This window comes from Myotis lucifugus, unplaced genomic scaffold (assembly GCF_000147115.1).
Source record: "Myotis lucifugus unplaced genomic scaffold, Myoluc2.0 scaffold_751, whole genome shotgun sequence".
Taxonomy (NCBI): domain Eukaryota; kingdom Metazoa; phylum Chordata; class Mammalia; order Chiroptera; family Vespertilionidae; genus Myotis; species Myotis lucifugus.
In genome coordinates this window covers 189,366-212,496 of record NW_005871799.1, presented here as the reverse complement: position 1 = coordinate 212,496, position 23,131 = coordinate 189,366, and the positions used below count along the sequence as shown (strand labels likewise).

General features: G+C 55.3%; 1 protein-coding gene across 1 annotated transcript in view; it reads left to right on the top strand.

The window, feature by feature from the left end:
* The first annotated feature begins 176 nt into the window (after positions 1–176).
* The window catches only part of TPCN1 (two pore segment channel 1), a 46,028-nt gene continuing 23,073 nt past the window's right edge, over positions 177–23,131 (top strand). The window contains exons 1-2 of the mRNA XM_006106018.3: positions 177–283; positions 3,034–3,269. Of these exons, the coding sequence (XP_006106080.1) occupies positions 3,158–3,269 (112 nt within the window). The 5' untranslated portion in view covers positions 177–283; positions 3,034–3,157. The remainder of the gene's footprint in view (positions 284–3,033; positions 3,270–23,131) is intronic.

Sequence of the window (23,131 nt, the reverse complement as noted above, 5' to 3'; positions counted from 1 at the left end):
CTTGAGGATTGGCCAATGAGAACTCAGCATGGCAGCCTATCTAGCGAATGGGCCGCGGCTGAGGAGGAATGGGGCGGGGCCGGCGGGGTTGCGGGTAGGCGGCGGATGAGAGAGCTGGCGCAGCTGCTGTGGTGGCAGCGGCTGAAGTGGCGGCGGCGGCGGCGGCGGCGGCGGCGGCTGCAACAACTCCGGGCTCGGGGCTTTGGCGGCGGCGGCGGCGCCTGCAGGCTGGGCTGCACGGTGCCGAGCCCGGCGCGCGGTCCGGGCTGCTGGGGCGGCGCGTGTAAGAATCCGAGGGGTGCGAGGGATGGCCTGAGGAGAGGGCAGGGGGCAGGGGTCAGAGGGCGCCGAATCAGGGGGTGCCGCTGGGCGCTGGAGCGTGGGAGGCGGGCCGGGCAGGCGGAGGGACTGCGGGGAAGTTTTCGCGCGCTTCTCCCTCCAGCCCAGGCTGGGGCTTTGCACCCCCTCCCCTGGTCCCCGACTTCCTGGGGCGACCCCCGCTCGGGGGGCCCTCCCGCCCCGGGCTGGGAGCACGTGGAGCTGGAGCCCGCACTCCTCTCCCTCCCCTCTGTCCTCACCTGCTCCTGGTCGCCCAGGCGCCCTCTTGCCGGGTCAGGGTGCAGGAGCCGATGGCTGCTGGCCCTCCCCTGGGACCTGTTCCCTAGGGGTGACCCCTCCCTCTGCGTCCTCCATAGAGCGAGAGGCCAAGCCCGCCGGAGCCCTGGGCTAGGACTTGGGCCAGTCCCTTCCCCGCTCGGGACCTCACTTTTCCCTCTTAAAATGCCGGGCTTGAATGAGTTCCGATAGCAGGACTGGTTCTGGGAGGAGGCCGGGCAGGGGATGTCCCTGTGGTCAGGCGGCCTGGGCTGAAATCTGGGCCAAGTAAACAGCTTAGAAGAGGCAGTCGAGTTCATCCCTCTAAGCCTCAGTTTCCTCATCTGCGAAATGGGTATTTCTCAACAACGGCACAGTCGGATGGCAAAATGTTTTTCATTGTCAAAACTGAGCGAAAGCTACAGGGAAGTTCATTGACATGTTCTCTCTACTTTGAATATATTTGAAAATATCTATGGTAAAAAAAAAAAAGTTGAACCAAAAAGAAAATAAATAAAACAAAATTCTTCAGATAGCCGAATAGTAGTGTCTCATTTGGGATTTCCTCTTCTGTCTCCCCAGTACTGAGATTTAAAAGCAAAAGAAATCCCCAGCTCTGGAGGAAACAGCAACAGAAATCTACGGGGAGTTTGCTAGACAGAGAGCTACAGGCTCAGCAGCAGCAAGTGGAACGTGCTTGCTTCTGCTGCCTTGTTTTAAGAAAATACGGAGGCCCAGGGCCCTGCTTGAGGTTATTTGTGAAGGAAGTAAATTTCGGGGTTGCCATTCAGTGGGTTAGTCTGGAGCCAAAGAGGACTGAGCCCGGGAGGCCACAGCCTGAGGAAGGAACCTGCTGCTGTTTTCCAGTTCAAAGGTCTGCCGGCAGATCTGCTGAGTCGTGGCTTTTCTTTGGTGTCCTCCCCAGCGGAAATGGGAATGAGTATAAATAGGAACTGTAGCAGGCTGGTTCTGAGAGTTTTAAATCGGGACGCAGGATGAGGGCTTTTGCTGTGTGACGCTGGACATCACTTAAAAAAGTACCCTGGTCCTCTTTCCCTTCCTCCTCAAACACCTAAATCTAGGAGAATAATGCCTATATAAGAGTGCTATGGCCCCGGCCGGTTGCTCAGTGGTTAGAGCATCAGCCTGTGGACCAAAGGGTCTTGGGTTCGATTCCCAGTGAAGAACACATACCTTGGTTGCAGGTTCCCCATTCCTGGTAGGGGAACATGCAGGAGGCAACCAGTCAATGTTTTTCTCTCTCCCCTCCCTCCCTCCTTCCCTCCCACGCTCTCTAAAAATCAATGGAGAAAATATTCTTGGGTGAGGATTTTTTAAAATCCCCAAAACTTAAAAAAAAAGAATGCTATGGGCAAGTGTAGGTGACCTGGCCACTAACTTTTTCCAGGTCATTGGAGCTAAATGCTGCCTAAATACCAGGGCGTGGACATGGGGGAATTGTAATGTAGGGGTTAGGAGCATAGGGCTGGAGTCCAATTGTGTTCTTGGACAAGTTACTTAACCTCTCTGAGCCTAAAGTCTCCCCCTTTGTTATGGGGGATACTAATCCTACCGATCTATTATGAAGTTTCAATCAGCTTTACCTAAAAATTGCTAGAAGAGGCCCTGGTACATAGTAAGCACTCATCAAGTATTAACTACAATTATTTTAATAGTTATATATTTTTTAAGTCTTCAAAATCTTTACAAAACTCACACAAACAAGGACCAAGAGGGTGCAGGTGGAATATATTAGTCATAATCTTTTTAAAAATATATATTTTATTGATTTTTCACAGAGAGGAAGGGAGAGGGATAGAGAGCTAGAAACATCGATGAGAGAGAAACATCGACCAGCCGCCTCCCGCACCCCCCCCACTGGGGATGTGCCCGAAAAGGTACATGCCCTTGACCGGAACTGAACCCAGGACCCCTCAGTCCGCAGGCCGACACGCCATCCACTGAGCCAAACCGGCCAGGGCCATTAGTCATAATCTTAATCTCCAGATGTAATTACCATTAACTGCAGTATTTGTTCTTGCAGAGTTTTCCTCTCATTTAAAAAAAAATATATATTTTTATTGGTTTCAAGGGGGAAGGGAGAGGGAGAGATAGAAACATCAATGATGAGAGAGAATCACCTGCACACCCCCTCCTGGGGATCAAGCCCACAACCCGGGCATGTGCCCTTGACCGGAATCTAACCCAGGACCCTTCACAGGCCGACGCTCTATCCACTGAGCCAAACCAGTTAGGGCTCCTCTCATTTTTAAAGCTATTTTATATTGCAATACTCCACCATTTTAAAGGGTACCATTCAGTGGTTTTTAGTGTTTTCCCAAGATTAAGCAACCATCGCCACTATCTAACTGCAGAACATTTTCATCAGTAGTGGTTGCATTTTAATAATTTTTTGTTTTTTAATTCCCCAAACTCTAGATGATGCCTCAAATGGAGGAGTCTCTGAGAAGCATCTCTGGGCCAGTGGCTTTGAAAGGGAGCTCAGAGCAGAGGCTGTTTCCAGCCCTGGACATCACATCCTGAGGCCTACGGAGACAAGAGCATGGCCATGAACTTGGATGACGACGTTCCCCTCATCCTGACCTTGGAGGAGGGGGGCAATGCCCCGCTGGCTCCTTTCAATGGCTTGGGCCAAGAGGAGCTGCCTAACAGAAGTAAGATGGTAGGGTGGACTGGGGGTGGGGGGCGGGGGGCAACCTCAGGGGGTGAGTTGTGGGCTTGATGGTCTGATTGTAGACACGGTACCCGAGTGCCTGACTCTGTGTTTGACCCCTGGGGTCTGACACCAACTCCCGGGAGACTGCAGGGTCCTAATCCTGCACCCCCAATTTAGGGATGCTTCCAGGAGCCCTTGCCTCCCTCAGCGCCTGGCCCCCCTTTGCACCTGGCTTTGTTCCTGGATGCTTGGTGGGGGACCTCGGACACACCTGCGCCTTGGCTAGCTTCCCTGCCCCATTCCTGGTTAAAAAAAGAAACAGATTTCAACACCGGCCTCCGTCCGTCCCACTCTGACGCTGTTGGCAGAGGGCAGGGTTGACTGCTGCTCTCCGCTGGGGCTCTGTCCCCGCGTGGCCCTGGATGAGGTGCGGGGGGGGGGGGGGCAGACATTTATCGTGATCCATTGATTTGAGGGTTTGGGGTTTTGCTTTGTCGTCTTCTCAACCAGAGCCTAGCACAAGGTGAACCTGAGAGAGTTTGTGAGCTTTAAATGTTTTAAAGTTTAATTGTGTTTCTGGCAGAATGAGAAGCCTTAAAACCCTTTCTGGTGCTTGTCCCAAAGCCATTTGCTTCACTTGCTGGGGCCTCGGGTCCACGAGAGGCTTAAAATAACTTGCCTTTTATGAGGGGGCCTCAGACGGCAGGGACTAGCGCTTTAGCAGATGGGCGTCTCATCCGCCGGCCGTGTGCCTGAGCCAGGATGGAGGGCTGTTGCTCTCCTCCAGTTCAGAAGGGGAGATACGGATACGTGGGTCCAGGTGAAGACGAGCCTGCCCTCCTGTCCCTCTTGTCCAGAGAGAATACATTGGTTGCAGGGAGCTCAGCAGGCATCTCTTGGGAGTGATGAAGAGAGCAGTGGGCCTGTGGACGGGAGTGCAGTGGGCGGCCTGGCTCCCTGTAAACTGGCCTCTTCTTGCTGTGGCATGTTCACCCAGCTGGGGCGGCAGAGCTGGGTAGGCCAGGAGGGTTAGACTGTAAACCTGGGCTGAGAAAGCAGTGACCCTGACTTCAGGCGCACTTCTTTTTTAAAAAAAATATATTTCATTGATTTTTTACAGAGAGGAAGGGAGAGGGATAGAGAGTTAGAAGCATCGATGAGAGAGAAACATCGATCAGCTGCCTCCTGCACACTCCCGACTGGGGATGTGCCCGCAACCAAGGTACATGCCCTTGACCGGAATCGAACCTGGGACCCCTGAGTCTGCAGGCCGACGCTCTATCCACTGAGCCAAACCGGTCAGGGCAAGGCACACTTCTTAAATGCCCTAGAACTTGCCCACCTAATGTTCGGCTCTTTCCTATCTCTTACCTTAACTAAAATCCTTTTGTAAGGATTTTATAGAGGAGGAACCAGTGAGTCAGAGAGGGTAAGTAACTTGCCTCATGCCACTCAGCCAGCAAGTGGTGGAGAAGAGATTTGAACCCAGGACCATTTGACTCCAAAGTTTCTTCCCCCACTCCTCCTCCCTTTTCTCTTCTCTTCCTGCTCCTCTGGATTCTTTTCCTCCTCTTTTTTTCCTTCATAAGCTCTTAATAAATGTGAGCACTGGCCTTTAGCATTTAACATATGTTATCTCATCATATAACCTCAAGATAGAGTTATTATTATCTGTATTTTAGAGAAGAAGAAACAGGCTCAGAGAGGTTAAGTCACACAGCTAGTAAGGAGCAGTGCTTCTCTGATCTTCCCTCTCATGCCACTGTGTAAGGTGCTTTGGGAAAGGGGTGTAAAGGGGTGTAAAGAATGTGCCACAGTCTCAACTTCAGAGTAGGACCCCCTCCTAGTGAGGAGGTGGACCATCCATGACCAGCAAGGGAGGGTGGTTGATGCGCTAAGGGTGTGGGTCATTCTGGAAATAGGCTCAAGATTCTAAATCGGAATCCCGATCACTGTCGTGGGTGCCACTTGTAAGTCCTTCCAAAGTATCAGGGCTGGTGGCAGGGTGTCCCACTCTCCTGCAGGATCAACGTGGGGAGAACAGCCTAGTTCTGTGTCAAGATCAGGTTTTGAACCGATGATAGGGCTTGATGAGTAGGAACTAGGCCAAAAAGACAATAAGGCTAACCTTGGATAGGCCGCTCCTGGGACTGTCCTTGTCGTAGCGAAGTTGGTGGCTTATTTGGGTTTGTTTGTTTGTTTTTTATTTAATATTTTTTTATTGATTTCAGGGAGGAAGGGAGAAGGGAAGAGAGAGAGAAACATCAGTGATGAGAGCGAATCATTGGTCGGCTGCCTCCTGCACACACCCTACTGGGGACCAAACCCAAAACCTGGGCATGTGCCTTGACTGGGAATTGAACTGTGACCTCCTGGTTCATGTGTCGATGCTCAACCACTGAGCCACCATGGCTGGGCTGGATTTGTTTCTTTCTTTTTTTTTTTTTTAATATATTTTTATTGATTTCAGAGAGGCAGGGAGAGGGAGAGAAAGATAGAAACATGAATGATGAGAGGGAATCATTGATCGGCTGCCTCCTGCACACCCCCTACTGAGGATCGAGCCTGCCACCTGGTATGTGCCCTTGACCGGAATCAAACCCGGGACGCTTCAGTCCGCAGGCCGACACTCTATCCACTGAGCCAAACCAGCTAGGGCTGGATTTGTTTCTTAAAAAAACCCCCACACAAAATATAAAACTGACAGGGTGCAGGGAAATGGTCCTTTCTGCACAGTGCGTTAGTGTCTCACCCTCTTACTGGGACATTTGCTAAAACCTCTAAGAATGAGTGGGTGTCCTGCACCAAGCCTGGCTGGGAAAACAGCAGGGCCCGTCCAAGGAGGCCTGCTCCCCCCTTGGTTAGTTCATGCTCCGATTTTGGCATTGACCTTCTATCCAACCTCCCCCTTCCCTGCTGTCTGAGCATTCCATCTAAGACACAAATCCAGCCCGGTCATTTCCCTAGCTCGAAGCTCCCCAGGACCTTCTCGCCCCTGCAGGATGAAGGCCAAGTTCTGGGCCAAACACGAGGCCTGGGGTGTCCTAGCACCTTCTAACCTGATCTGCCCCATTTCCTGCCTTCGCCCACAACATCGCGCTGCTAGTTTGCGAGTCCGCGCCGTGCATTCTGAAACCGCCTTGCTGGCACCTCACTGCGGCATGCCTTCCCCAGCCTCTTGTTTGCTCAGAAGCTTCAGTCCTGTCTTGGAAATCCTGCTGAGAATGAATCTCTCTGAACCTCCCCTCTCGGACAGGGCTAATGACTGCCCTTTTCTGCTTTGGTATCTTGATGAGGCTTCCATTATTACAGGTGGCTTACTGCGTGGTAATTACTTATTTAGCCATCTGATCACCCAGGAGGCCCCGCGTTCCATTCGTCTGTGTTGTCACCAAGCTTGATGATACAGTCAGCAAGTCGTGGTTACACTTCGTGGGGTTTCTGGCGCCTTGTAGCTCGTGGGAGTGGCTGTCTGAGGGTCCTACTCAGAGGCGGGCAGCCTCCCCTCCTGCCTCTCCTCCTAACCAGGGGTTAGAGCCTCATTTCTCCCAGCAGAGCTGATGGTCTAGAGCAGCGGTTCTCAACCTGTGGGTCACAACCCCTTTGGTGGTCGAACGACCCTTTCACAGGGGTCGCCTAAGACCATCCTGCATATCAGATATTTACATGACGATTCATCACAGTAGCAACATGACAGTTATGAAGTAGCAACGAAAATAATTTTATGGTTGGGTCACATGAGGAACTGTATTTAAAGGGCCAGAAGGTTGAGAACCACTGGTCTCAAGGCTGCCCCCAGTGCCCCGGGCTGTGGCTGACGTAACCCTTGAGGCGGTAAGGAGTTGGCAGAATGCAGGCGGAGGTCTGCAGCAGGGTTGGCGCTCCCTGGGCACGAGGCACTGGGAGCCAAACAGGCTTTCTAAGGGCGTGCGCCTCGGGCGAGCCTGGCCTCCGCCTTGACCAGCAGCTGTCGTCAGTGGCTCCCTCTGGCTCTGTACCTACACGTTCCTTGTCTTGGTCTGCTTGGGCTGCCGTGACAGAACGTCACAGACGGGGCGGGGGGCTTGCACAGCAGAAAGTCGTTGTCTCACTGTTTTGGAGGCTGGTAGTCTGAGATCAAGGGGTCAGCAGGTTGGTTTCCTCTGAGCTGCTCTCTTTGGCTTGCAGACGGCCGCCTTGTCACTGTGTCCTCACGTGTTCATCCTTTGCTCTGTGTCCTGATCTTTTCTTTTTTGGTTTTTAAAGACGGCTTGTAGATTTTTTTCCCCTTAAATATGTTTTTATTGACTTCAGAGAGGAAGGGAGAGAGAGATAGAAACATCCATGATGAGAGAGAATCATTGATCGGTTGCCTCCTGCAGGCCCCCCACTGGGGATTGAGCCTGCAACCCGGGCATGTGCCCTGATCAGGAATCAAACCATGACCTCCTGGTTCATAGGCTGATTCTCAACCACTGAGCCACACCAGTGGGGCCTAATCTTTTCTTTTAAGGACACCAGTCAGATGGGATTAGGCCCACCTCTATGACCTCATTTCACCTTAATTACCTCTTTCAAGGCCCTGTTTTTAAATACAGCCATATCCTGAGGCCCTAGGGGTTAGGGCTTCAGCATAGGAGTTCTAGGGGGACACGATTCAGCCCAGAACACTCCTGCCCTTTGCTTAGATGCAGATTCCCAGGAACCTGGCTGTGCTGCCTGTGCCCTTTGATCTTACCTAGAGGTGACCTGTGATGGGACATTGTCCCTGCAGGAAACTGAACGGTTTGGGGTTTTTTCCTTATATGGGCGAGGATGGATTTTATCCAAGACTCAGCCATCTCTGGGCTGTACGGGTAGGTAGCTGCTGAAATGCTAATGGATGACTCATAGGCAGTTGATCAAGGAGGCAGGTAGGAGCGGAGGTATTTAAAGCCTGGCACTTAGGAATAACCTTGAACACAATTCAGTGGGGCTGGCCTTTGACAGTGCAGTTTAGAGCAAGCCCATGCACTGGGCGTCGGGCCGTCGTTAGATGCCACTAGACACAGCCTGAATGTCGTGGGCCTTAGAAGGGACTTTCCAAGGGGATTCTGGTCACATTCAGCTTTTGCCTTCGTGTTGCCTTTAAACTCACTAGCTGCCTAAGGTGGGCCTGGGCTCTGTGCCGTCTCTGGGTGAAAAGGGATTGGGGGCGAGGGAGGTGGCTGAGGCTTGCGCGGGGCACTTAGCGTCGGGCTCCTTTGCTGCTGTGGTTCGTGGTTGCCGGGTGACAGCCACCCCTGGGTAAGGCTTAGGTAATAGAGCAGAGAGGCCCTCCCCCTCCTTCACCCTGATGCCCAGTATGATGCCTGGCAGTTACCTGGACCCCCGTGTGGCATCTAGCCACGTGAAAGGGCACCGTCCCCTTGCAGGGGGTCAACCCGTGATGCTCTGGCCCCCTTTCCAGCGTGTTCACGCAGCCAGAGCCAGTTGGCACCAGGCCAGGTTGAGATGGGCCAGAGCTCTCGGCCTTAGTGCAGAGATCGCCAAGATGAGCTGCAAAGAGCAGTGGGCATATATCCTGGGATGATCGCCCCCCACGTGGGCTCCGTCACATAAGTCTGTGTCCAAGGTTCTTTGACCCATTGCCTCCAGTGTACTTGCTTAAGACTGAAGCCTCTGAGACTCGCAGAGCTTTTGCCGTTTGTGGTACCCCTGGTAGTGGAGGAGTCAAGACTGTGCCTCTGGAGCCAAGCTCCATCCTAGCTGAGCATGGAGCTTAGCTTCGCCAAGCCTCCGCCTCCTACCTGCACACGGGGATCTGATAGCATCTCCCAGGATGCTGCTGGGGAGATTTAATGCGATGCCCATTTTAATGTGTAAGTGCTTGACCGATCATAGGTGTGTTTATCATGGCCGGAGACTGCGCTTGTTTGGAATATCATGGCGCACAAGCAGGGGTCCTGAACCCAGGCCAAGGCCCGAATCCTTTTTGCCTCGCTCCTGGCCCAGCAGGCGGCCACCGCCAAGCCGGGAAGCGGAGGCAGCGCGGCAGCTGGAGACCAAACAGCAATTAAGAGTTTCACAGCCTCCCAGGGATTGGGGGGCATTTGGCTCCGCCAGAGTCACTCCCCTGGCCTTCTTAGGGCCTCGCCAAGGCAGAAAGCCGGGTGTCACCAGGCTGACGGAGGCACCAATTAAAATGAGCAAGCACCCGGCATGCTGGGTTCCAGCCTCGTCACCGAAACGCGAATCCTTTCGCTTCCTCGGCCCTCTGCGTCTTCACGGGGGACCCTGTCTGTTGCCTCGGGCCCCCCTGCCATGAAATGCCATCTCTCCCCTCCACATGCAGATAGCTGCCGCGGCGAAATGGCAGCAGTGGCAGCTGGGTGCGGGCGGGACCGGCTGCACCGCTCTTCACCCGTCGCCTTAGGGGGGTCTAAGTTCACATTTGCTCCGAGAGCTTCATGAGCCAGAACGCGCTCCTCCTCAGCCTCCGAGCTGGGGAGGGGACGTGGGGAGGTGCTGATGGCTCCCAGCAGGGTCCTCTGGTGGCTTCTGGCCGCAGTGCCCCCGGGCTGCCTCGGATCAGATGGAGCACGGGGGCCAGGATGGAAGCCCTGCTCTATGGAAGGGACCAAGGGTTCAAGACTGCCCCTCCCACCCTGTGCTCAGGGACCCAGGGGGCAGCTCCCCATTCTCCTCCCTTTGCTGGTGAATTCCCTGTTTTGGAAATTTCCTGACTCTCTCTCTCCATTCCAAGCTGAGGAAGGTCATGTACGAGGAAGAGAGTGGCTCACAGGTATTGAGCTCCTACCACGTCCCAGGCAGTGCCCGAGGCACCTTCCTGGGCCGCCTCTCCCTGGCTCCTCCCCGCAGATCTGCGCAGTTGGTCTCTTTGCTTCATCTGACGTAGGAAACCGAGGCTCTGAGGTGGGAACTTAGCCAAGCTCACGCAGCCAGCAGGCGCCCATGGCCGCTTCAAACCCGTGTCTTCTGGCTCCAAAGCTCAGGCCCCTACCCGATGGGCCGCACACCAGGCAGTCAAGCTCTGAAGAGACAGGATTTTAGGGTGAATTTGCTTTTCCAAAAGGAAGCTGGTGTCTGTCTTTATCTTCATCTTTGTTTTATGTTAATCGTCGCCTGATGATATTTTTTCCACTGATCTTTAGAGAGAGTGGAAGGGAGGGAGGGGGAGAGAGAGGGGGGGGAGAGAAAAAGAGAAAGATCCATGTGAGAGAGAGACATCAGTCGGTTGCCTCCCACATGCGCCCTGACCGAGGTCTGGGATCGACCTGCAACCCAGGTACGTGCCTTTGACTGGAAATTGAACCCGTGACCCTTCAGTTCGCCGGCCAATGTTCTACTACTGAGCCATACTGGCCAGGGCTATCTGCATTTTTTTTTTAATTTTATTGCCTACAAGGTATTTCTCCTACATTGTAGTGCGATACCTAGAACTCCCTTTCATGTTGCAAAAATAGCAAAACCGACGGGGGTTTCACTGTACAAGCTGTATTGGATCATCACAGAAACCAGAAGACATGAGTAAGTGGGAAAAAAAGCCACAGAGGGCAGCCACGATGGCACCCGCGGGCAATCGACAGCTTTCTCCTCGATGTGCGCACTTCCCCAACCCTCTCTGCATGGTCTTGGAGGGTCCCTCCCCGCCCCCCCCCAGGGCCGTGCTGCGGATTGAGACTTCATCCTGCGGTGATGGAGAAGCAGGGGAGTGACCTGTCCCATTTCAGGGCCGGGTCTGAGATTCACTCGGGCTGCCCTGCAGAGAGAGTTGGGGATGGGGGGCAAGGCCAGGTGGCGTGGAGGTGGCCCGGGGACCCGGTGGGACCTGCTTGGTTTGGCCTGAGCCGTGTTTTAAGCAGGTGTCTGTTTGCTCACAGCATGAGCACTTGGGCCCTGTGGTCTCACACCCCCCAGCTTCCCAGGTTTGATACCCGCTAGGTGCCTGCAGGCACTTGAGTTCATAGCCCCTGGAGTGAATTTTGGTGGATTTGGCACTGGCGGGAGATGAGAGAGCAAATGACATTGAAGACTCAACTAAGGAGTGAGCAGATCAGCCTGTGGACAAGTGGGATTTGGGGACAAGTAGGAGTTGGGGCTGCTGGGGAGAGGGTGTGCGACTTGAGGCGTGGGGAGGGAGTAACCTGCCCAGGCAGACAGCGGGCGGCAGGGCTGCTTGGTTCAGCCAGTGTTGGTCTGCCAGGTACCGGGCAGGCACCCGGGCAGGCGTGTGACGCACCCTGATCGCCACCTCCGTCCTCTGGCCTTGCACAGTTTGGTTATCCCCCGAGTACAGATAAGGAAACCATAAACTTAGCTTAGCCCCGCTCCCTTGGTGAGAGTTAGGCCAAGTTCTTGGATCGAGTGACAGACGCAGCCCTTGAAGGCCACGTTCCCTGCCTCACATTCTCTGCCTGGCCCGACGCCTGGCAGTGGCCCGGCCCTTTCCAGGCCGTGAGTAGTTTCGCCTCAGTTACACTCCTGGCGGGCTGCCCTCCGTTCTGTGCTCCACCCCAGAAATCAGAACCAATAATCAAACATTTTAAAACGGGCTGCTCCTATAATCTCATGTTTTCAATACCCCATCATCTCGATTATTATTTAACCACCTTTGCTACCGAACCTCCCTGTGGGCTGCTTGTCTCTTTTTTTTGGGGGGGGAGGGGTAGACAGAGGGGGAGAGAGAGAGAAACGATGTGAGAGAGACACATTGATTGGTTGCCTCCCCGACATGCCCCAACCAGGGCCGGGGATCGAGCCTGCAACTGAGGTACGTGCCCTCGACTGGAATCGAACCCGGGACCTTTCAATCCGCTGGCTGATGTTCTGTCCACTGAGCCAAACTGGCTAGGGCTGGGCTGCTTGTCTCATGCTTCCGATCTGTCCCCACTTCACTTGCAGACCTTTGTCCTCCTTCCCATGAGCTTTCCCTCACCCTCCCCAACCGGTTAGGATAGTGGCTGCATTTCCACACCCTCCCCGTCTCTTAATACACTGTTTGCACCTCACTCTGCTCTCCGTGCCCAGAGGCCCGCTGGCTCCCCAGCCCCTCCGTGTGAGAGATTTGATTAATGTCTCATGTACCGAATCCGGGTTTGCTTTGTGCCATGATGGATTCCTAAACACTGTGAGAAAATGGACTTCGGGTGAAGTAGATAATTTAAAACATGGGCAGGAGGGCTGAGCTCGGCAAAGCCTCCTTCCACAGTGTGATAAATACCCCTTGGCTCATCCTGGTGGGTTTTGTCAACCACGTTTCTTTCCATCAAGGCTTAACCTGTTTGTGGATTCCTTTCTTTTTTAAAAAAACATATTTAAAACATATTTTTATTGATTTCAGAGAGGGAGAGAGAGATAGAAACATCGATTATGAGAATCATTGATCGGCTGCCTTCTGCACACCCCACACTGGGAATTGAGTCTGCAACCTAGGCATGTGCCCTGACTGGGAATCGAATCTCAGCCTTCTGGTTCATAGGTCAACGCTGCACCACTGAGCCACGCCGGCCGGGCGTGGAGTTCTTCCTGGTGTCTCTGATGCCTGTTGGAGGTGGCCTGGCTGAATTGGGCAGGGCAGGAAGGTACAGTGCCCAACGCCCCATGTAGCGCCTGGGTAGGTGCAATTGTTTTGGGTCCGGATGTTTTATATAACTGCGCCTCTTCCTGGTAGTACAAGTTCTGCAAAGGCAGGGACCATGTCTTTTCTGGGCACTTAGTAAATTGTCATCAAGTAACATATCTGGGAGTGAGTCACCAGGTTCCAAAAACACCCAGGGTCCCAAGTGACTGTCAGTCACACCCTGGCCTGCTCCCGGAGCCATCTGGGATGACAGGGAGGCATACACATGTGACCAGGCCAGAAATAGCCCGGGCGGGGCCTGGCCCCTGCTTCCTCTAGGAGCAGCCTGCTTTTTGGGCGTTTAGGTCTCTGCTTTTAGGGCTTTGCAGTTTTCCAGGAGCCCACACATGCCCCGTAATTGCTGTCTCAGCCCTGGTGGCTCGTTCCCACCTCCCCTCCGCTCTGAGCTCACTCACCACCACCCAGCCATTTGTAGGCCGCCTTCCTGTCTTGTTCACCTCTCTTTCTGTTAGATTGAATTTTGTGTGTGTTTTTCAAAGACAAAGTTTTTTATTTTTATTGATTTCAGAGAGGAAGGGAGAGGGGGAGAGAGAGATAGAAACATCAGTGATGAGAGAGAGTCATTGATTGGCTGCCTCCTACACGCCCCCTACTGGGGATCGGGCCCACAACCCCAGCATGTGCCCTTGACCGGAATCGAACCCGGGACCCTTCAGTTCTCAGGCCGACACTCTATCCACTGAGCCAAACCAGCGAGGGCAGATTGGGTTTTTATTTTTACTTTTTCTTATTCTTTTAGCTCTTGCTGGAAATCAGCTCGGGCGGAGTGAACTGGGCGCCATGCTGGCTAATGGCTTGGAGACACTCCAAGCTGCCGGATGCCTTAGCTTTCACTTGTGCATGGTCGTCGACAAGCGTGATGTCTTCCCTCTGTGACTCTCAGGGGTCCCCTCTCATCACGGGCTCGGCTGTTCACACTTGGCTGGCCTGCCTCGCTGTCTGGAATCACAGCTTTTACTGCGCACCCGTAGCCGGATGAGTCGCCTCGATGGGGCCCAGATTGTAACAGAACCAAAGCGTCCTCAGCTCCAGGCACGTTGGCTCGCCTCGTCGGGCTGTTTCCTTTTGGGTCAGACAGTGTCCTGGCATGTGTCCGGCTCTCAGATCTGGAGATCAGGAGGCTTGGGAGAATTCTCAGGTGGTTAGAAATGTGTGAGTGGCCCTGGCTGGTGTTTGCCAGTGGTTAGAGCATCGGCTGGTGCACTGGAGAGACTCATGTTTGATTGCCAGTCAAGGGCACGTACTTGGGTGCAAGTTCAGGGTGCGTCCGGGAGGCAGCCTTTCGATGTGTCTCTCTCACATCGATGTTTCTCTCCCCCTCCCACCTCCCTTCCATTTTCTCTCTAAAAATCAGTGGGAAAAAATATCCTCACTCCTCAGGTGAAGATTAGAAGAAAAAAAACCCACAGCAGACAGAAATGTGCGTGTGTTGGGGGTGTGATTCCGTCTGCCGGTACGCCACAGCACGCCCCCATTTCTTCAGTGTCTGACTTTCCGGCATCCCCTCTTGGTAGCTGTGCAACCTTGAATGAGGAGCTGAGCTTCCATTTCTTCCTGACTTTCAGTTTCTTCATCTGTAAAACGGGGATAAGAATGTTTCCATTCAGGGCTGCCGTAAAGATGAAATGGGAAATTCTCATAGAACATCGGCCTCTGCTTAAGACACGTTAGCTGGGTTTTGCATTTTCTTGAGGATCTGGTTGTGGCAAATGGGGGCCCACACGTTAACGCCCCTGGCCACCTGGTGCACTGCAGAGATAACAGCTCCAGCAGCTGCAGCGTCTGCCCACTCTAAGATGGCTTCTTGGTTTCTCATATTTTTCTTTATTGGTGGTGCCTCTTTTGGGCTGCCTTCCGCACTCGATGGAAGGGGAAACTGAGGACAAGGAAGAGAAGGCTGAGCCCAGCGCCTGGCCACTGACTGCGCAGGCCAGGCGTTCAGGCCCCTGCCGGCTCCTCTGGGAGCGGCATCAGCCAGGCCAGCCCAGGTCCCTGGAGAAGTGGCGTGTCCCGGCCTTCCAGCTCTCTGCGGGAGGTAGACTTCCTCCCAACTGTCACTTCCCCAGGGCCCGTGCCTTCTTGTCGCCCCCTTCTGAGCAGAGCTGCTTGCTGCTGCAGAAGATCCAGGCGCTGGGGCGTGGCCAGTGCTCTGTGCGCCTAGCCAGGCCCAGGGCCCAGCCTCTCCTCCCCCCCTGCCCTTTGCTCCCAGGTAGGGGCTGGAGCAGACTTCTGATCTGAGCTGAGAGGACAGCATCAGCTGACACGTCAGTAGCCTGCATGAAGCGCATGGCTCACAGCCAGCCTCGTTCCTCTAGCCCTGCTGGTCTGCTGCCCCCGGGCAGGGGCATGGGGGGGGGTGCCCATGTGCAGTGAAAAATGCCTTTCGTCTCCATTTGCTCCTCCGCCGCCGCCGCTCCCGTCCCCGTCCCTGTGTGCTCCACAATTAGCATTTGTGCTGCTTCCAAGTGAATAGGGACAGATGTTCACGCAGGTGCTGCACTCTTCACTGGGTAAACAGTGCAGTTCGCATGCCTCTGTGTGTGTGTGTGTGTGAAGCGTAGGGCCTTTGAGATGTGCCTTGTCTTTACATATGTTTTCTTTTTTCAAAGTGTCTGAAGCACTTTGCACATGGTAGGTGCTCGATAAAGGCTGGGTGATGGGTTGGAGTGAAAGCCTTTTGTTTTCATTATAAACCCAGTGGCACAGGAGTGGGAAGTACAATTGCAAGTGAAACCTTGAGATTCACAGACGAGAGAAGGTAGAAATCAGGTCCTGCCTCGCCACGAAACCACCTGCGGGCGTCTGTAACCCAGTGTTCTCTCTGCCTGGGCCAGAGGGGGGCGGAGGGGGTGCCAGGACATGGTTCGTCGCGCAAAGGGTGGTGGTGAGGAGGCTTCGACGATGGAAATGACCTCGGTGGCCCCATAAATGTGACTCACCTTGGCTCCCCCGGGAAGAGGAACTTGCATTTTGCCCGAGCAGGAAGTTTGTAGATGGGGTTACCATGTTAACCAAGACTGACCACCTTGGCTAGGTGGTCAGCATGCCCCGCTGTTAGAACCCACTGGTTCAAGTTCCCTACGTGGCTTATAGCCGCCTGCTGCTTCTGCAGGTGGGGGAAGAGGGTGGGTGCTCGGGTGGCCTGGGCTTGAACCTCAGCTCAGCCACGTCCTTGCTCTGTGACCTTAGGCAGATCACTCAGCCTCTCTGGGCCTTCGTTTCCCCTTCCGCAAACGGGAGAGGATAGCAGCATCTGCTTCATCCGGCTTTTTGACCCTGAGAACTCTGTTTGGGGCACGTAACATGCCGAGTGTGAGCTGTAGTTCTTGGTATCGGCCTAATCTCTGGCTCTTTAAGCTTCAGGATTATGGGACCTTCTGGGTTCCCACATATGCCCTGCTGTGTGCTTCTCTGTGCTTTATGCATGATCTCCCCGTTTCTGGAATGTAGCCCCACCCCCCACCTCATCCACCTGGTGACACCTCTTCATTCTTCAAAAGACTGTGCAGACATCACCCGTGAGTCCCTCCCTGCCCCTGCCCCTGCCCAGCGGCCCTGGAGGGTAGCTCTCGTCACAGCCTTTCCTAGGCTGCCGTAACGAACAGATGACTTTAATGCACCGGAATCACATTCCTTCTTTTGCCTCCCGATAGCGAACCCCGTGAGGACAAGAATTCATGGTTAACTTTTCAAGAAAATCCAACACCTAGCACAATGCCTGGTCTACAGTAGGTGCTGAATAAATGTCTCTTCAAATTAAACCATGTTTATTTGCATCTGGAAAGTCAGCCTTTGTAGACTTCACCCACCCCCCTTTTCTCCCCCAAATTACCGCATGATTTCTTAAGACTAGAGAGTTGCTCTCAAGGTCATGTCGTAACCTCAGGATGGGAGGCTTCTGTGTGGCCAGCGTGGGGTGGACACCTGGGGCAGTGATCACCGCCGTAGACCATTAAGGGGTGCTCATTTGCCCTCCTGCCTTTCTGTTCATCTCCTTAGTTACGGCTCTCAACTTGCTAGCCAGTTCAAGTTCACGGACAGCCTTCTAGTGTCTACAGAGAATCCCTCTGGATTGGGCCACTTACAGTAGAGCCCTGTCAGCTGGCCAGAAACAGAGTTGGAGGTGGCAGCGGGCATTATTCTATCATCCTGGCCGGTTCCACACCGGACCCCCTCCTTCTCGAACAGCGCTTGACCCATGGGACCGGCCTGGGTGAGCTTTTCGTTTTTCCTTTCCGCCTCTGGCTTAAGCCTTTGGCAGGATGGGTTTTGGGCTTGAGTCCAGCGATTCAACGGGGAGGGCTCTGTGCCAGCTCTCGCCTTCTGGAGGTCTGTATATTGGCTCGGGGCTCTGCCCGGGTTTGCAGCCTTTAGTAATGTGCGTGGATAATGTGGGTCTGCTTCCCACACCATCTTGCAGCCAGTCACCAGCAAGGGAAGGCCCGGGCAGGAGGGAATGTGTTCTCTGCTCTCTTCGGCAAAGTGGCTCTTGCCCGATTTTTGTCGGGGGGCCTTGGCAGGGCCAGCCGGCACAGGCAGTGTGGCGACGCCGCGCCTGGAAACTCATCAGTGTCACTCCGGTTCATTTCCTCCCCTCTTCGAGCGTTTTCCCATGGAGTGGGGCTCGCAGCGACAACTGGCGAACGGCTGGGCGGTTGCTCGTTGTCATTCTGGTGGGCGCCGGTTTCCGGCGGGCGCCAAGTGCTTTGTGGGTATTGGCATTTGTTTCTGCCATGCCCGGGGCACAGTTGGCGCCGGTCCCAGTTAATGGATGAAGAAACTGAGGCTCTGGGGATTAAATGGTGGGAGGGGAGGGGTACAGCTGGGAGTGAACTTGGGTGAACAGGGCAACCTTTTGTCTTGAAGAGGATGTGCAGGAGAGAGTGTGTGTGTGTGTGTGTGTGTGAGAGAGAGAGAGAGAGAGAGAGAGAGAGAGAGAGAATGCGCGAGGTCGGTTGCAGGCACTTATGAGAAAGAATGAAAGGGAGTGAGGATTGCATGGGGGTCGGGTCCTCAGCGTAAACCTGCCCAGAACAGTCAGGGCCTTGCATTCTTTCCGATCAGAGCTGCCTCCCAGGAGGAAGGAGCTCATAGGCCTTTTATCCAAAGCAGCCTCCTGCCCCGGCCCCAAAGGAAGGCCCAGCAGATCCTGCCCTGCTGGGAGGGAGGTGGGTCCCAGAAGCCCTCCCTCCGCCTGTCCTTTCCCTCTCCTCCCTGGCGCAGCTTTATGGCCGGCATATGGAAACTGTTTCTATTTACCCGGCACCCCCAGGATGCGGCTGCACACTGTGCTCCAGCGAACGGAAACCCTGGATTCCCCGCAGGGCCGTTGCAGAGGCTGCATGCAAAGCAGCCAGCTGTTTTGCAGGGAGCGTCTGGGCCCTGTTACATCAGCGTTGCCATCTGTGCAAACAGGTCATCCTGGTGCGTCGCCTGCGCTCTGGCTGGGGCGCTGCTCTCAGACGTGGAGGCAGAGTTTCTGTTGCTGTTTTGAATCCGCATGCCTGTCCTTCCGGCGGGTTTGCCAGTCCCTTCTTCTGCCAGCGATTTCAGTCCACCTCCCCGGGCTGCCAGCCAGGACTCGGGGAGAGTAGTTTAGGGGTAGGTGTTGCGTAAGTCTTGAGTGGCTAAGGTCTACGGGTCTGAAAAGGCTGCCGACTGGTTCTCACCGACTGGTTCTCACCGGAGCGCGCTCTGCCTAGGGCACCGGGGGTGCAGAACGAGACGTTTCCTTCAGGGAACTTTCCCCAGAGCGCGCAATGTGGGAGCTTCCTGGTTGCCACGCGTTCCTGGTCAGCCTCCTCTGGCCCTTTGGAAGCCTGCTGTGAGCAGAGAAACTGGCTTCCCTGAGAACCAGGCAGACGGCTTCTCCCACCCTCCTGCTGCTGCGCGTCTTTCTCCTTCTTCCCTCGGTCCCTCCGGTCCCGGCCCAGCTGCCGAGGCGGAAATGCCGAGGCCGGGCCCGGCCGTCCTCTTCCTGGAGGAGGCAGTGGAGGGCCAGCTCCCCGCCGGCCCTGCGGTGCGGTCATCCTGCCTCCTGGAGCGGGGCCTTTGCGGTCCGCCTCTACCTCGCCTTTCCAGCTCTCCTGGAAGAACCCACCCTGCCCTGGGTAAGGACGGTGGCAAGGTCCCAGGTCCCACATGCTCATTCTCACGTGTCTCCCTTGATCGCCAGTGTGAGGGCCGGCCCAGCCCACAGGGTGGGGCTGGACCTGGGGGGAGAGCTCACTTGCCCACTTTGGTGGCCAGGATTCTTTCTAAGCAGGGGACACTCCCGGAGACGCAGACCCCAGGCATTTACCCGGGACCTTTACTCCCTGGAAGTGCAGATTCAGCCCAGGTGGGCAGGAGCAGATCAGGACAGGGCAGCGGGCACCAGGGCAGGTAGGTGCTAACAGCCACGGAGCTCCGCGCTTCCCAGGCAGACGACCCGGGCAGGCCCAGTGGGCCTCAATGTGGGGACAGACTATCCCCTGGGACCTCATGCCCAGTGGTGACCAGGAACGGAGCCCCTCACAGCTCTTACTTCCTGCTTTGAGGGAGTTCATTCTGAGGAAGTCCCTGAGATCGGTTCCCCAGGGAGCAGGGCCTTGTGCCCTGGACACCCCCACCTGAACTCCAGGCCACAGTCAGTGGCCCCCTTACCTCTGATGGCCCCCTTGAGCCCCCTACCTTCCTCTCTTTTACAGGCCATAATTGTCCTCTCCCTCTGGGAGGCCGCTAAGCCTTTAAGCGTTCCTTCTAACTGCAGCAATAAAGCACTGGGAGTTGGAGTGTGTCCATCGCCTCTCCAGCCTAGGAAGTGGGAAACAGCGAAGGGGGCAGAGAATGAGGACCCCCCGCAGCGCCCCCCCCCTTTTTGTCATGCACTCAGAGTGCCGCTGGACTTGGCCGCAAGGCCACCGCCTCTGCTTGAGGCTGCCATGAAAGGAATGGGAGGGACCGGGCCCCCTGCCTTCTACTGTGCCCTTTCTACAGCCCCTAAATGGTGCTGCCCAGCCGCTGGGGCCCGGCGTGACGGCGGCTCTTTGAAATCACCTGCGGCTCCTGAATAGCCCCTCGGCCGCCCTGGCCTCCCTGGTCACCTAGGGCCTTTCACCCCTCTCCCCACATAAGAGCCACAAACAAGCTGGTCGGCTTTGCCTTTTGGGACCTGGTCAGCAAGCCAAGGTCTGTGTTCTGAGCAAGTGCGGGGTGAATGGTTAGCAGCCGAGGACAAAGGCCACCTGGAGGGGACACTCCCCGTCCTTTCCCTCGGCAGTTCCTGTCTTAGTTTTCCTTTCTTTTCTTTCTGTCTTTTTTAAGGCTCTGCTCTGGATTATTCTTATACAACATAGTTGCACTTCAGCAGGTCCTTAAAAGATGGTCTTTAGAAAATACAGACAGATCACGTCAAGCCCCTTATAAGGCCCTTGGGCACCCCCACTGCACCCTGGCTGGGCACCAGGCTCTGGTGGTCACACCTGCTGTGCCCTCCGGCCACTGGCCATCTCTAAGTGTCCCATGGAGTGTGCATTCCAGGCAGGGAAGCTGGCTCTAACATACTGGGGGGGGGGGGGGTTTCAACCCCAGGAGGATGTAGCAGCGTGAGGGTGATGGGCATGTGACTTCCCAGAGAGGCCAAAGGCGGCCTCTGAGAGGACGATGTTTGGGGGGATCCTGGGAGATGGGGGAAGGAGGCCAGTTAAAGACCTGGGAAAGAGCCGAGGGAACAGTAAGTACTGGCAAAGTGAGGCTAATGTCCACGGCATTGTGCCAGCTCATCACCCGCCCGCCCGGCACTGCCGTTACTGTACCTGGGACTGCTGTGTCCGGACCACCGGCCTCTGCTGTGCTGTGTGAAGGTCGTGGAGGCCGGGGCGTGGGCACATGGGGCAGCACTGTCCAGCTGCCTGCCTGTGGCTGCTCCTACCTCCGCGTCACTTTTGGCCCATGCCTCCTCCCTGGTCTTGTGAGCAGATCAAGGAAGGCGGTTTGACCTCTCTCTGCCTGGGGCTTAGATCTCTTAGGCCTGGACACTGGGGTCGGAATGGGGGGTGCTGGCCTTGGGTAGAGAAGGGCCAGCGACACCGAGTGCAGGCGACAGCCAGGTGTCCTCCTCCTACTGGTAGCTCCGTTTTCAGTGGCTTCTGCTGCTAATTTTTGGTCCTTTTGGCACTACCCTGTCACCTTTTCTGGTTTCCAGTTCTTGAGAGGCACGTGGCCTCCTGCTTAGGAGCTACCCAGCCTAGACGGTCTCCCAGCCCCGCATCTCGCTAGCTGCATGGCTTCTGCGAGGGACTTAACCTTTGCCCTTCTGCACCTTTCCTTCCCTCAGGTATGAGGTGCTTAAATATCCTTCTTCTTAGGACTGTTGTGATATATATATATATATGTATATATATACACATACATACATATATACATACATACACACACACACACACACACACACACACATATACACACACTAGAGGCCCGGTGCACAAAAATTTGTGCACTCTGGGGGGGGGGGGTCCCCTCAGCCCGGCCTGTGCCCTCTTGCAGTCTGGGACCCCTCGGGGGATGACCACCTGCTGGCTTAGGCCCGTTCCCTGGGGGGATTGGGCCTAAGCTGGCAGTCAGACATCCCTCTGGCAGCCCGGGAGCCCTCGGGGGATGTCCACTTGCCAACAGAGAGCAGGCCTAAGCTGCAGTCAGACATCCTTAGCGCTGCTGAGGAGGCGGGAGAGGCTCCCACCACCACCACTGTACTGGCAGCCATCAGCCTGGCTTGTGGCTGAGCAGAGCTCCCCCTGTGGGAGCATACTGACCACCAGGGGGCAGCTCCTGCATTGAGCATCTGCCCCCTGGTGGTCAGTGTGTGTCATAGTGAAAAGTCATTCCAGTCGTTCTGCTGTTAGGGTCAATTTGCATATTACCCTTTTATTATATAAGATAGAGCCCTGGTGCATGGGTGGGGGCTGCTGGTTGCCCTGAAGGGTGTCCTGGATCAGGGTGTGGGTCCCGCTGGGGTACCTGGCCAGCCTGGGTGAGGGGCTGAGGGCTGTTTGCAGGCTGGCCAAGCCCCCCAGTGGGGATCCTCACCCCTTGAGGGTGTGGCCAGCCTGGGTGAGAGGCTGATGGCTATTTGCAGGCTGGCCACAGCCCCTTCAGGGTGGGGGTTCCCGCTGGGTTGCCTGGCCAGCCTGGGTGAGGCGCTGATGGTTGTTTGCAGGCTGGCCACACCCCCTTCAGGGTGGGGGGGTCTTGCTGGGGTGCCTGGCCAGTCTGGGTGAGGGGCTGATGGCTGTTTGCAGGCTGGTCAAGCCCCCCAGCGGGGACCCTCACCCCATGAGGGTGCCTGGCCAGCCTGGGTGAGGGACTGATGGCTGTTTGCAGGCTGGCAGTGGCCCCCAGCCACCCAAGCTCCCAGTGGAGGCTGGCTGGAAGCAGGTATCTGGGATTTATTTATCTTCTATAATTGAAACTTTGTTGCCTTGAGTGGAGGCTACAGCTGGCCAGGGCAGATGGGAAGCTTGGCTTCCTCCATCGCCAGGGCAACCAAGCCTCCTGCTTGTTCCAGCTCTGGCTGCCGGCCACCATCTTGGTTGGGTTAATTTGCATATAGTTGCTCTCATTGGCTGGTGGGCGTGGCTTGGGGTGTAGCGGAGGTGCAGTCAATTTGCATGTTTCTCTTTTATTAGCTTAGATGCCTAAGTGACTGGTTGACCAGGACCGAAAGTAGCTATGACACACACTGACCACCAGGGGGGCAGATGCCAAGCACAGGAGCGGAAACCACAGGCGTGGAAACATGGAACAGACTGATGACTCTCAGAGGAAAGGAGGGAGGGGGGAGGGCGGGAAGAGATTAACCAAATATCTTATATGCATACTAGAGCAGCGGTCGCCAACCGGTGGTCCACAGACCACTGGTTGTCTGTGGGGTCCGAAAGGTTGGCGATCGCTGGTTTAAGGAAACATTTGGAGCAGCGGTCGCCAACCGGTGGTCCGAGGACCACTGGTGGTCCATGGGGTCCGAAAGGTTGGTGACCGCTGTACTAGAGGCCCGGTGCACGGTGCCCTCTCGCAATCCAGGACCCCTCAGGGGGATTATCAGAGAGTCGGGTTCGGGCCCAATCCCCTGCAGGACAGGGCCAAGGGACCCCTCTGGTGGCACAAATCCGGTGCACCAGCCTTTTAGGTTGCTATATAACAAAACCACTTCCAAAGCATAGTGGCCTTTATGATAGAAAACCCTCCTTGTACCTTTGCTC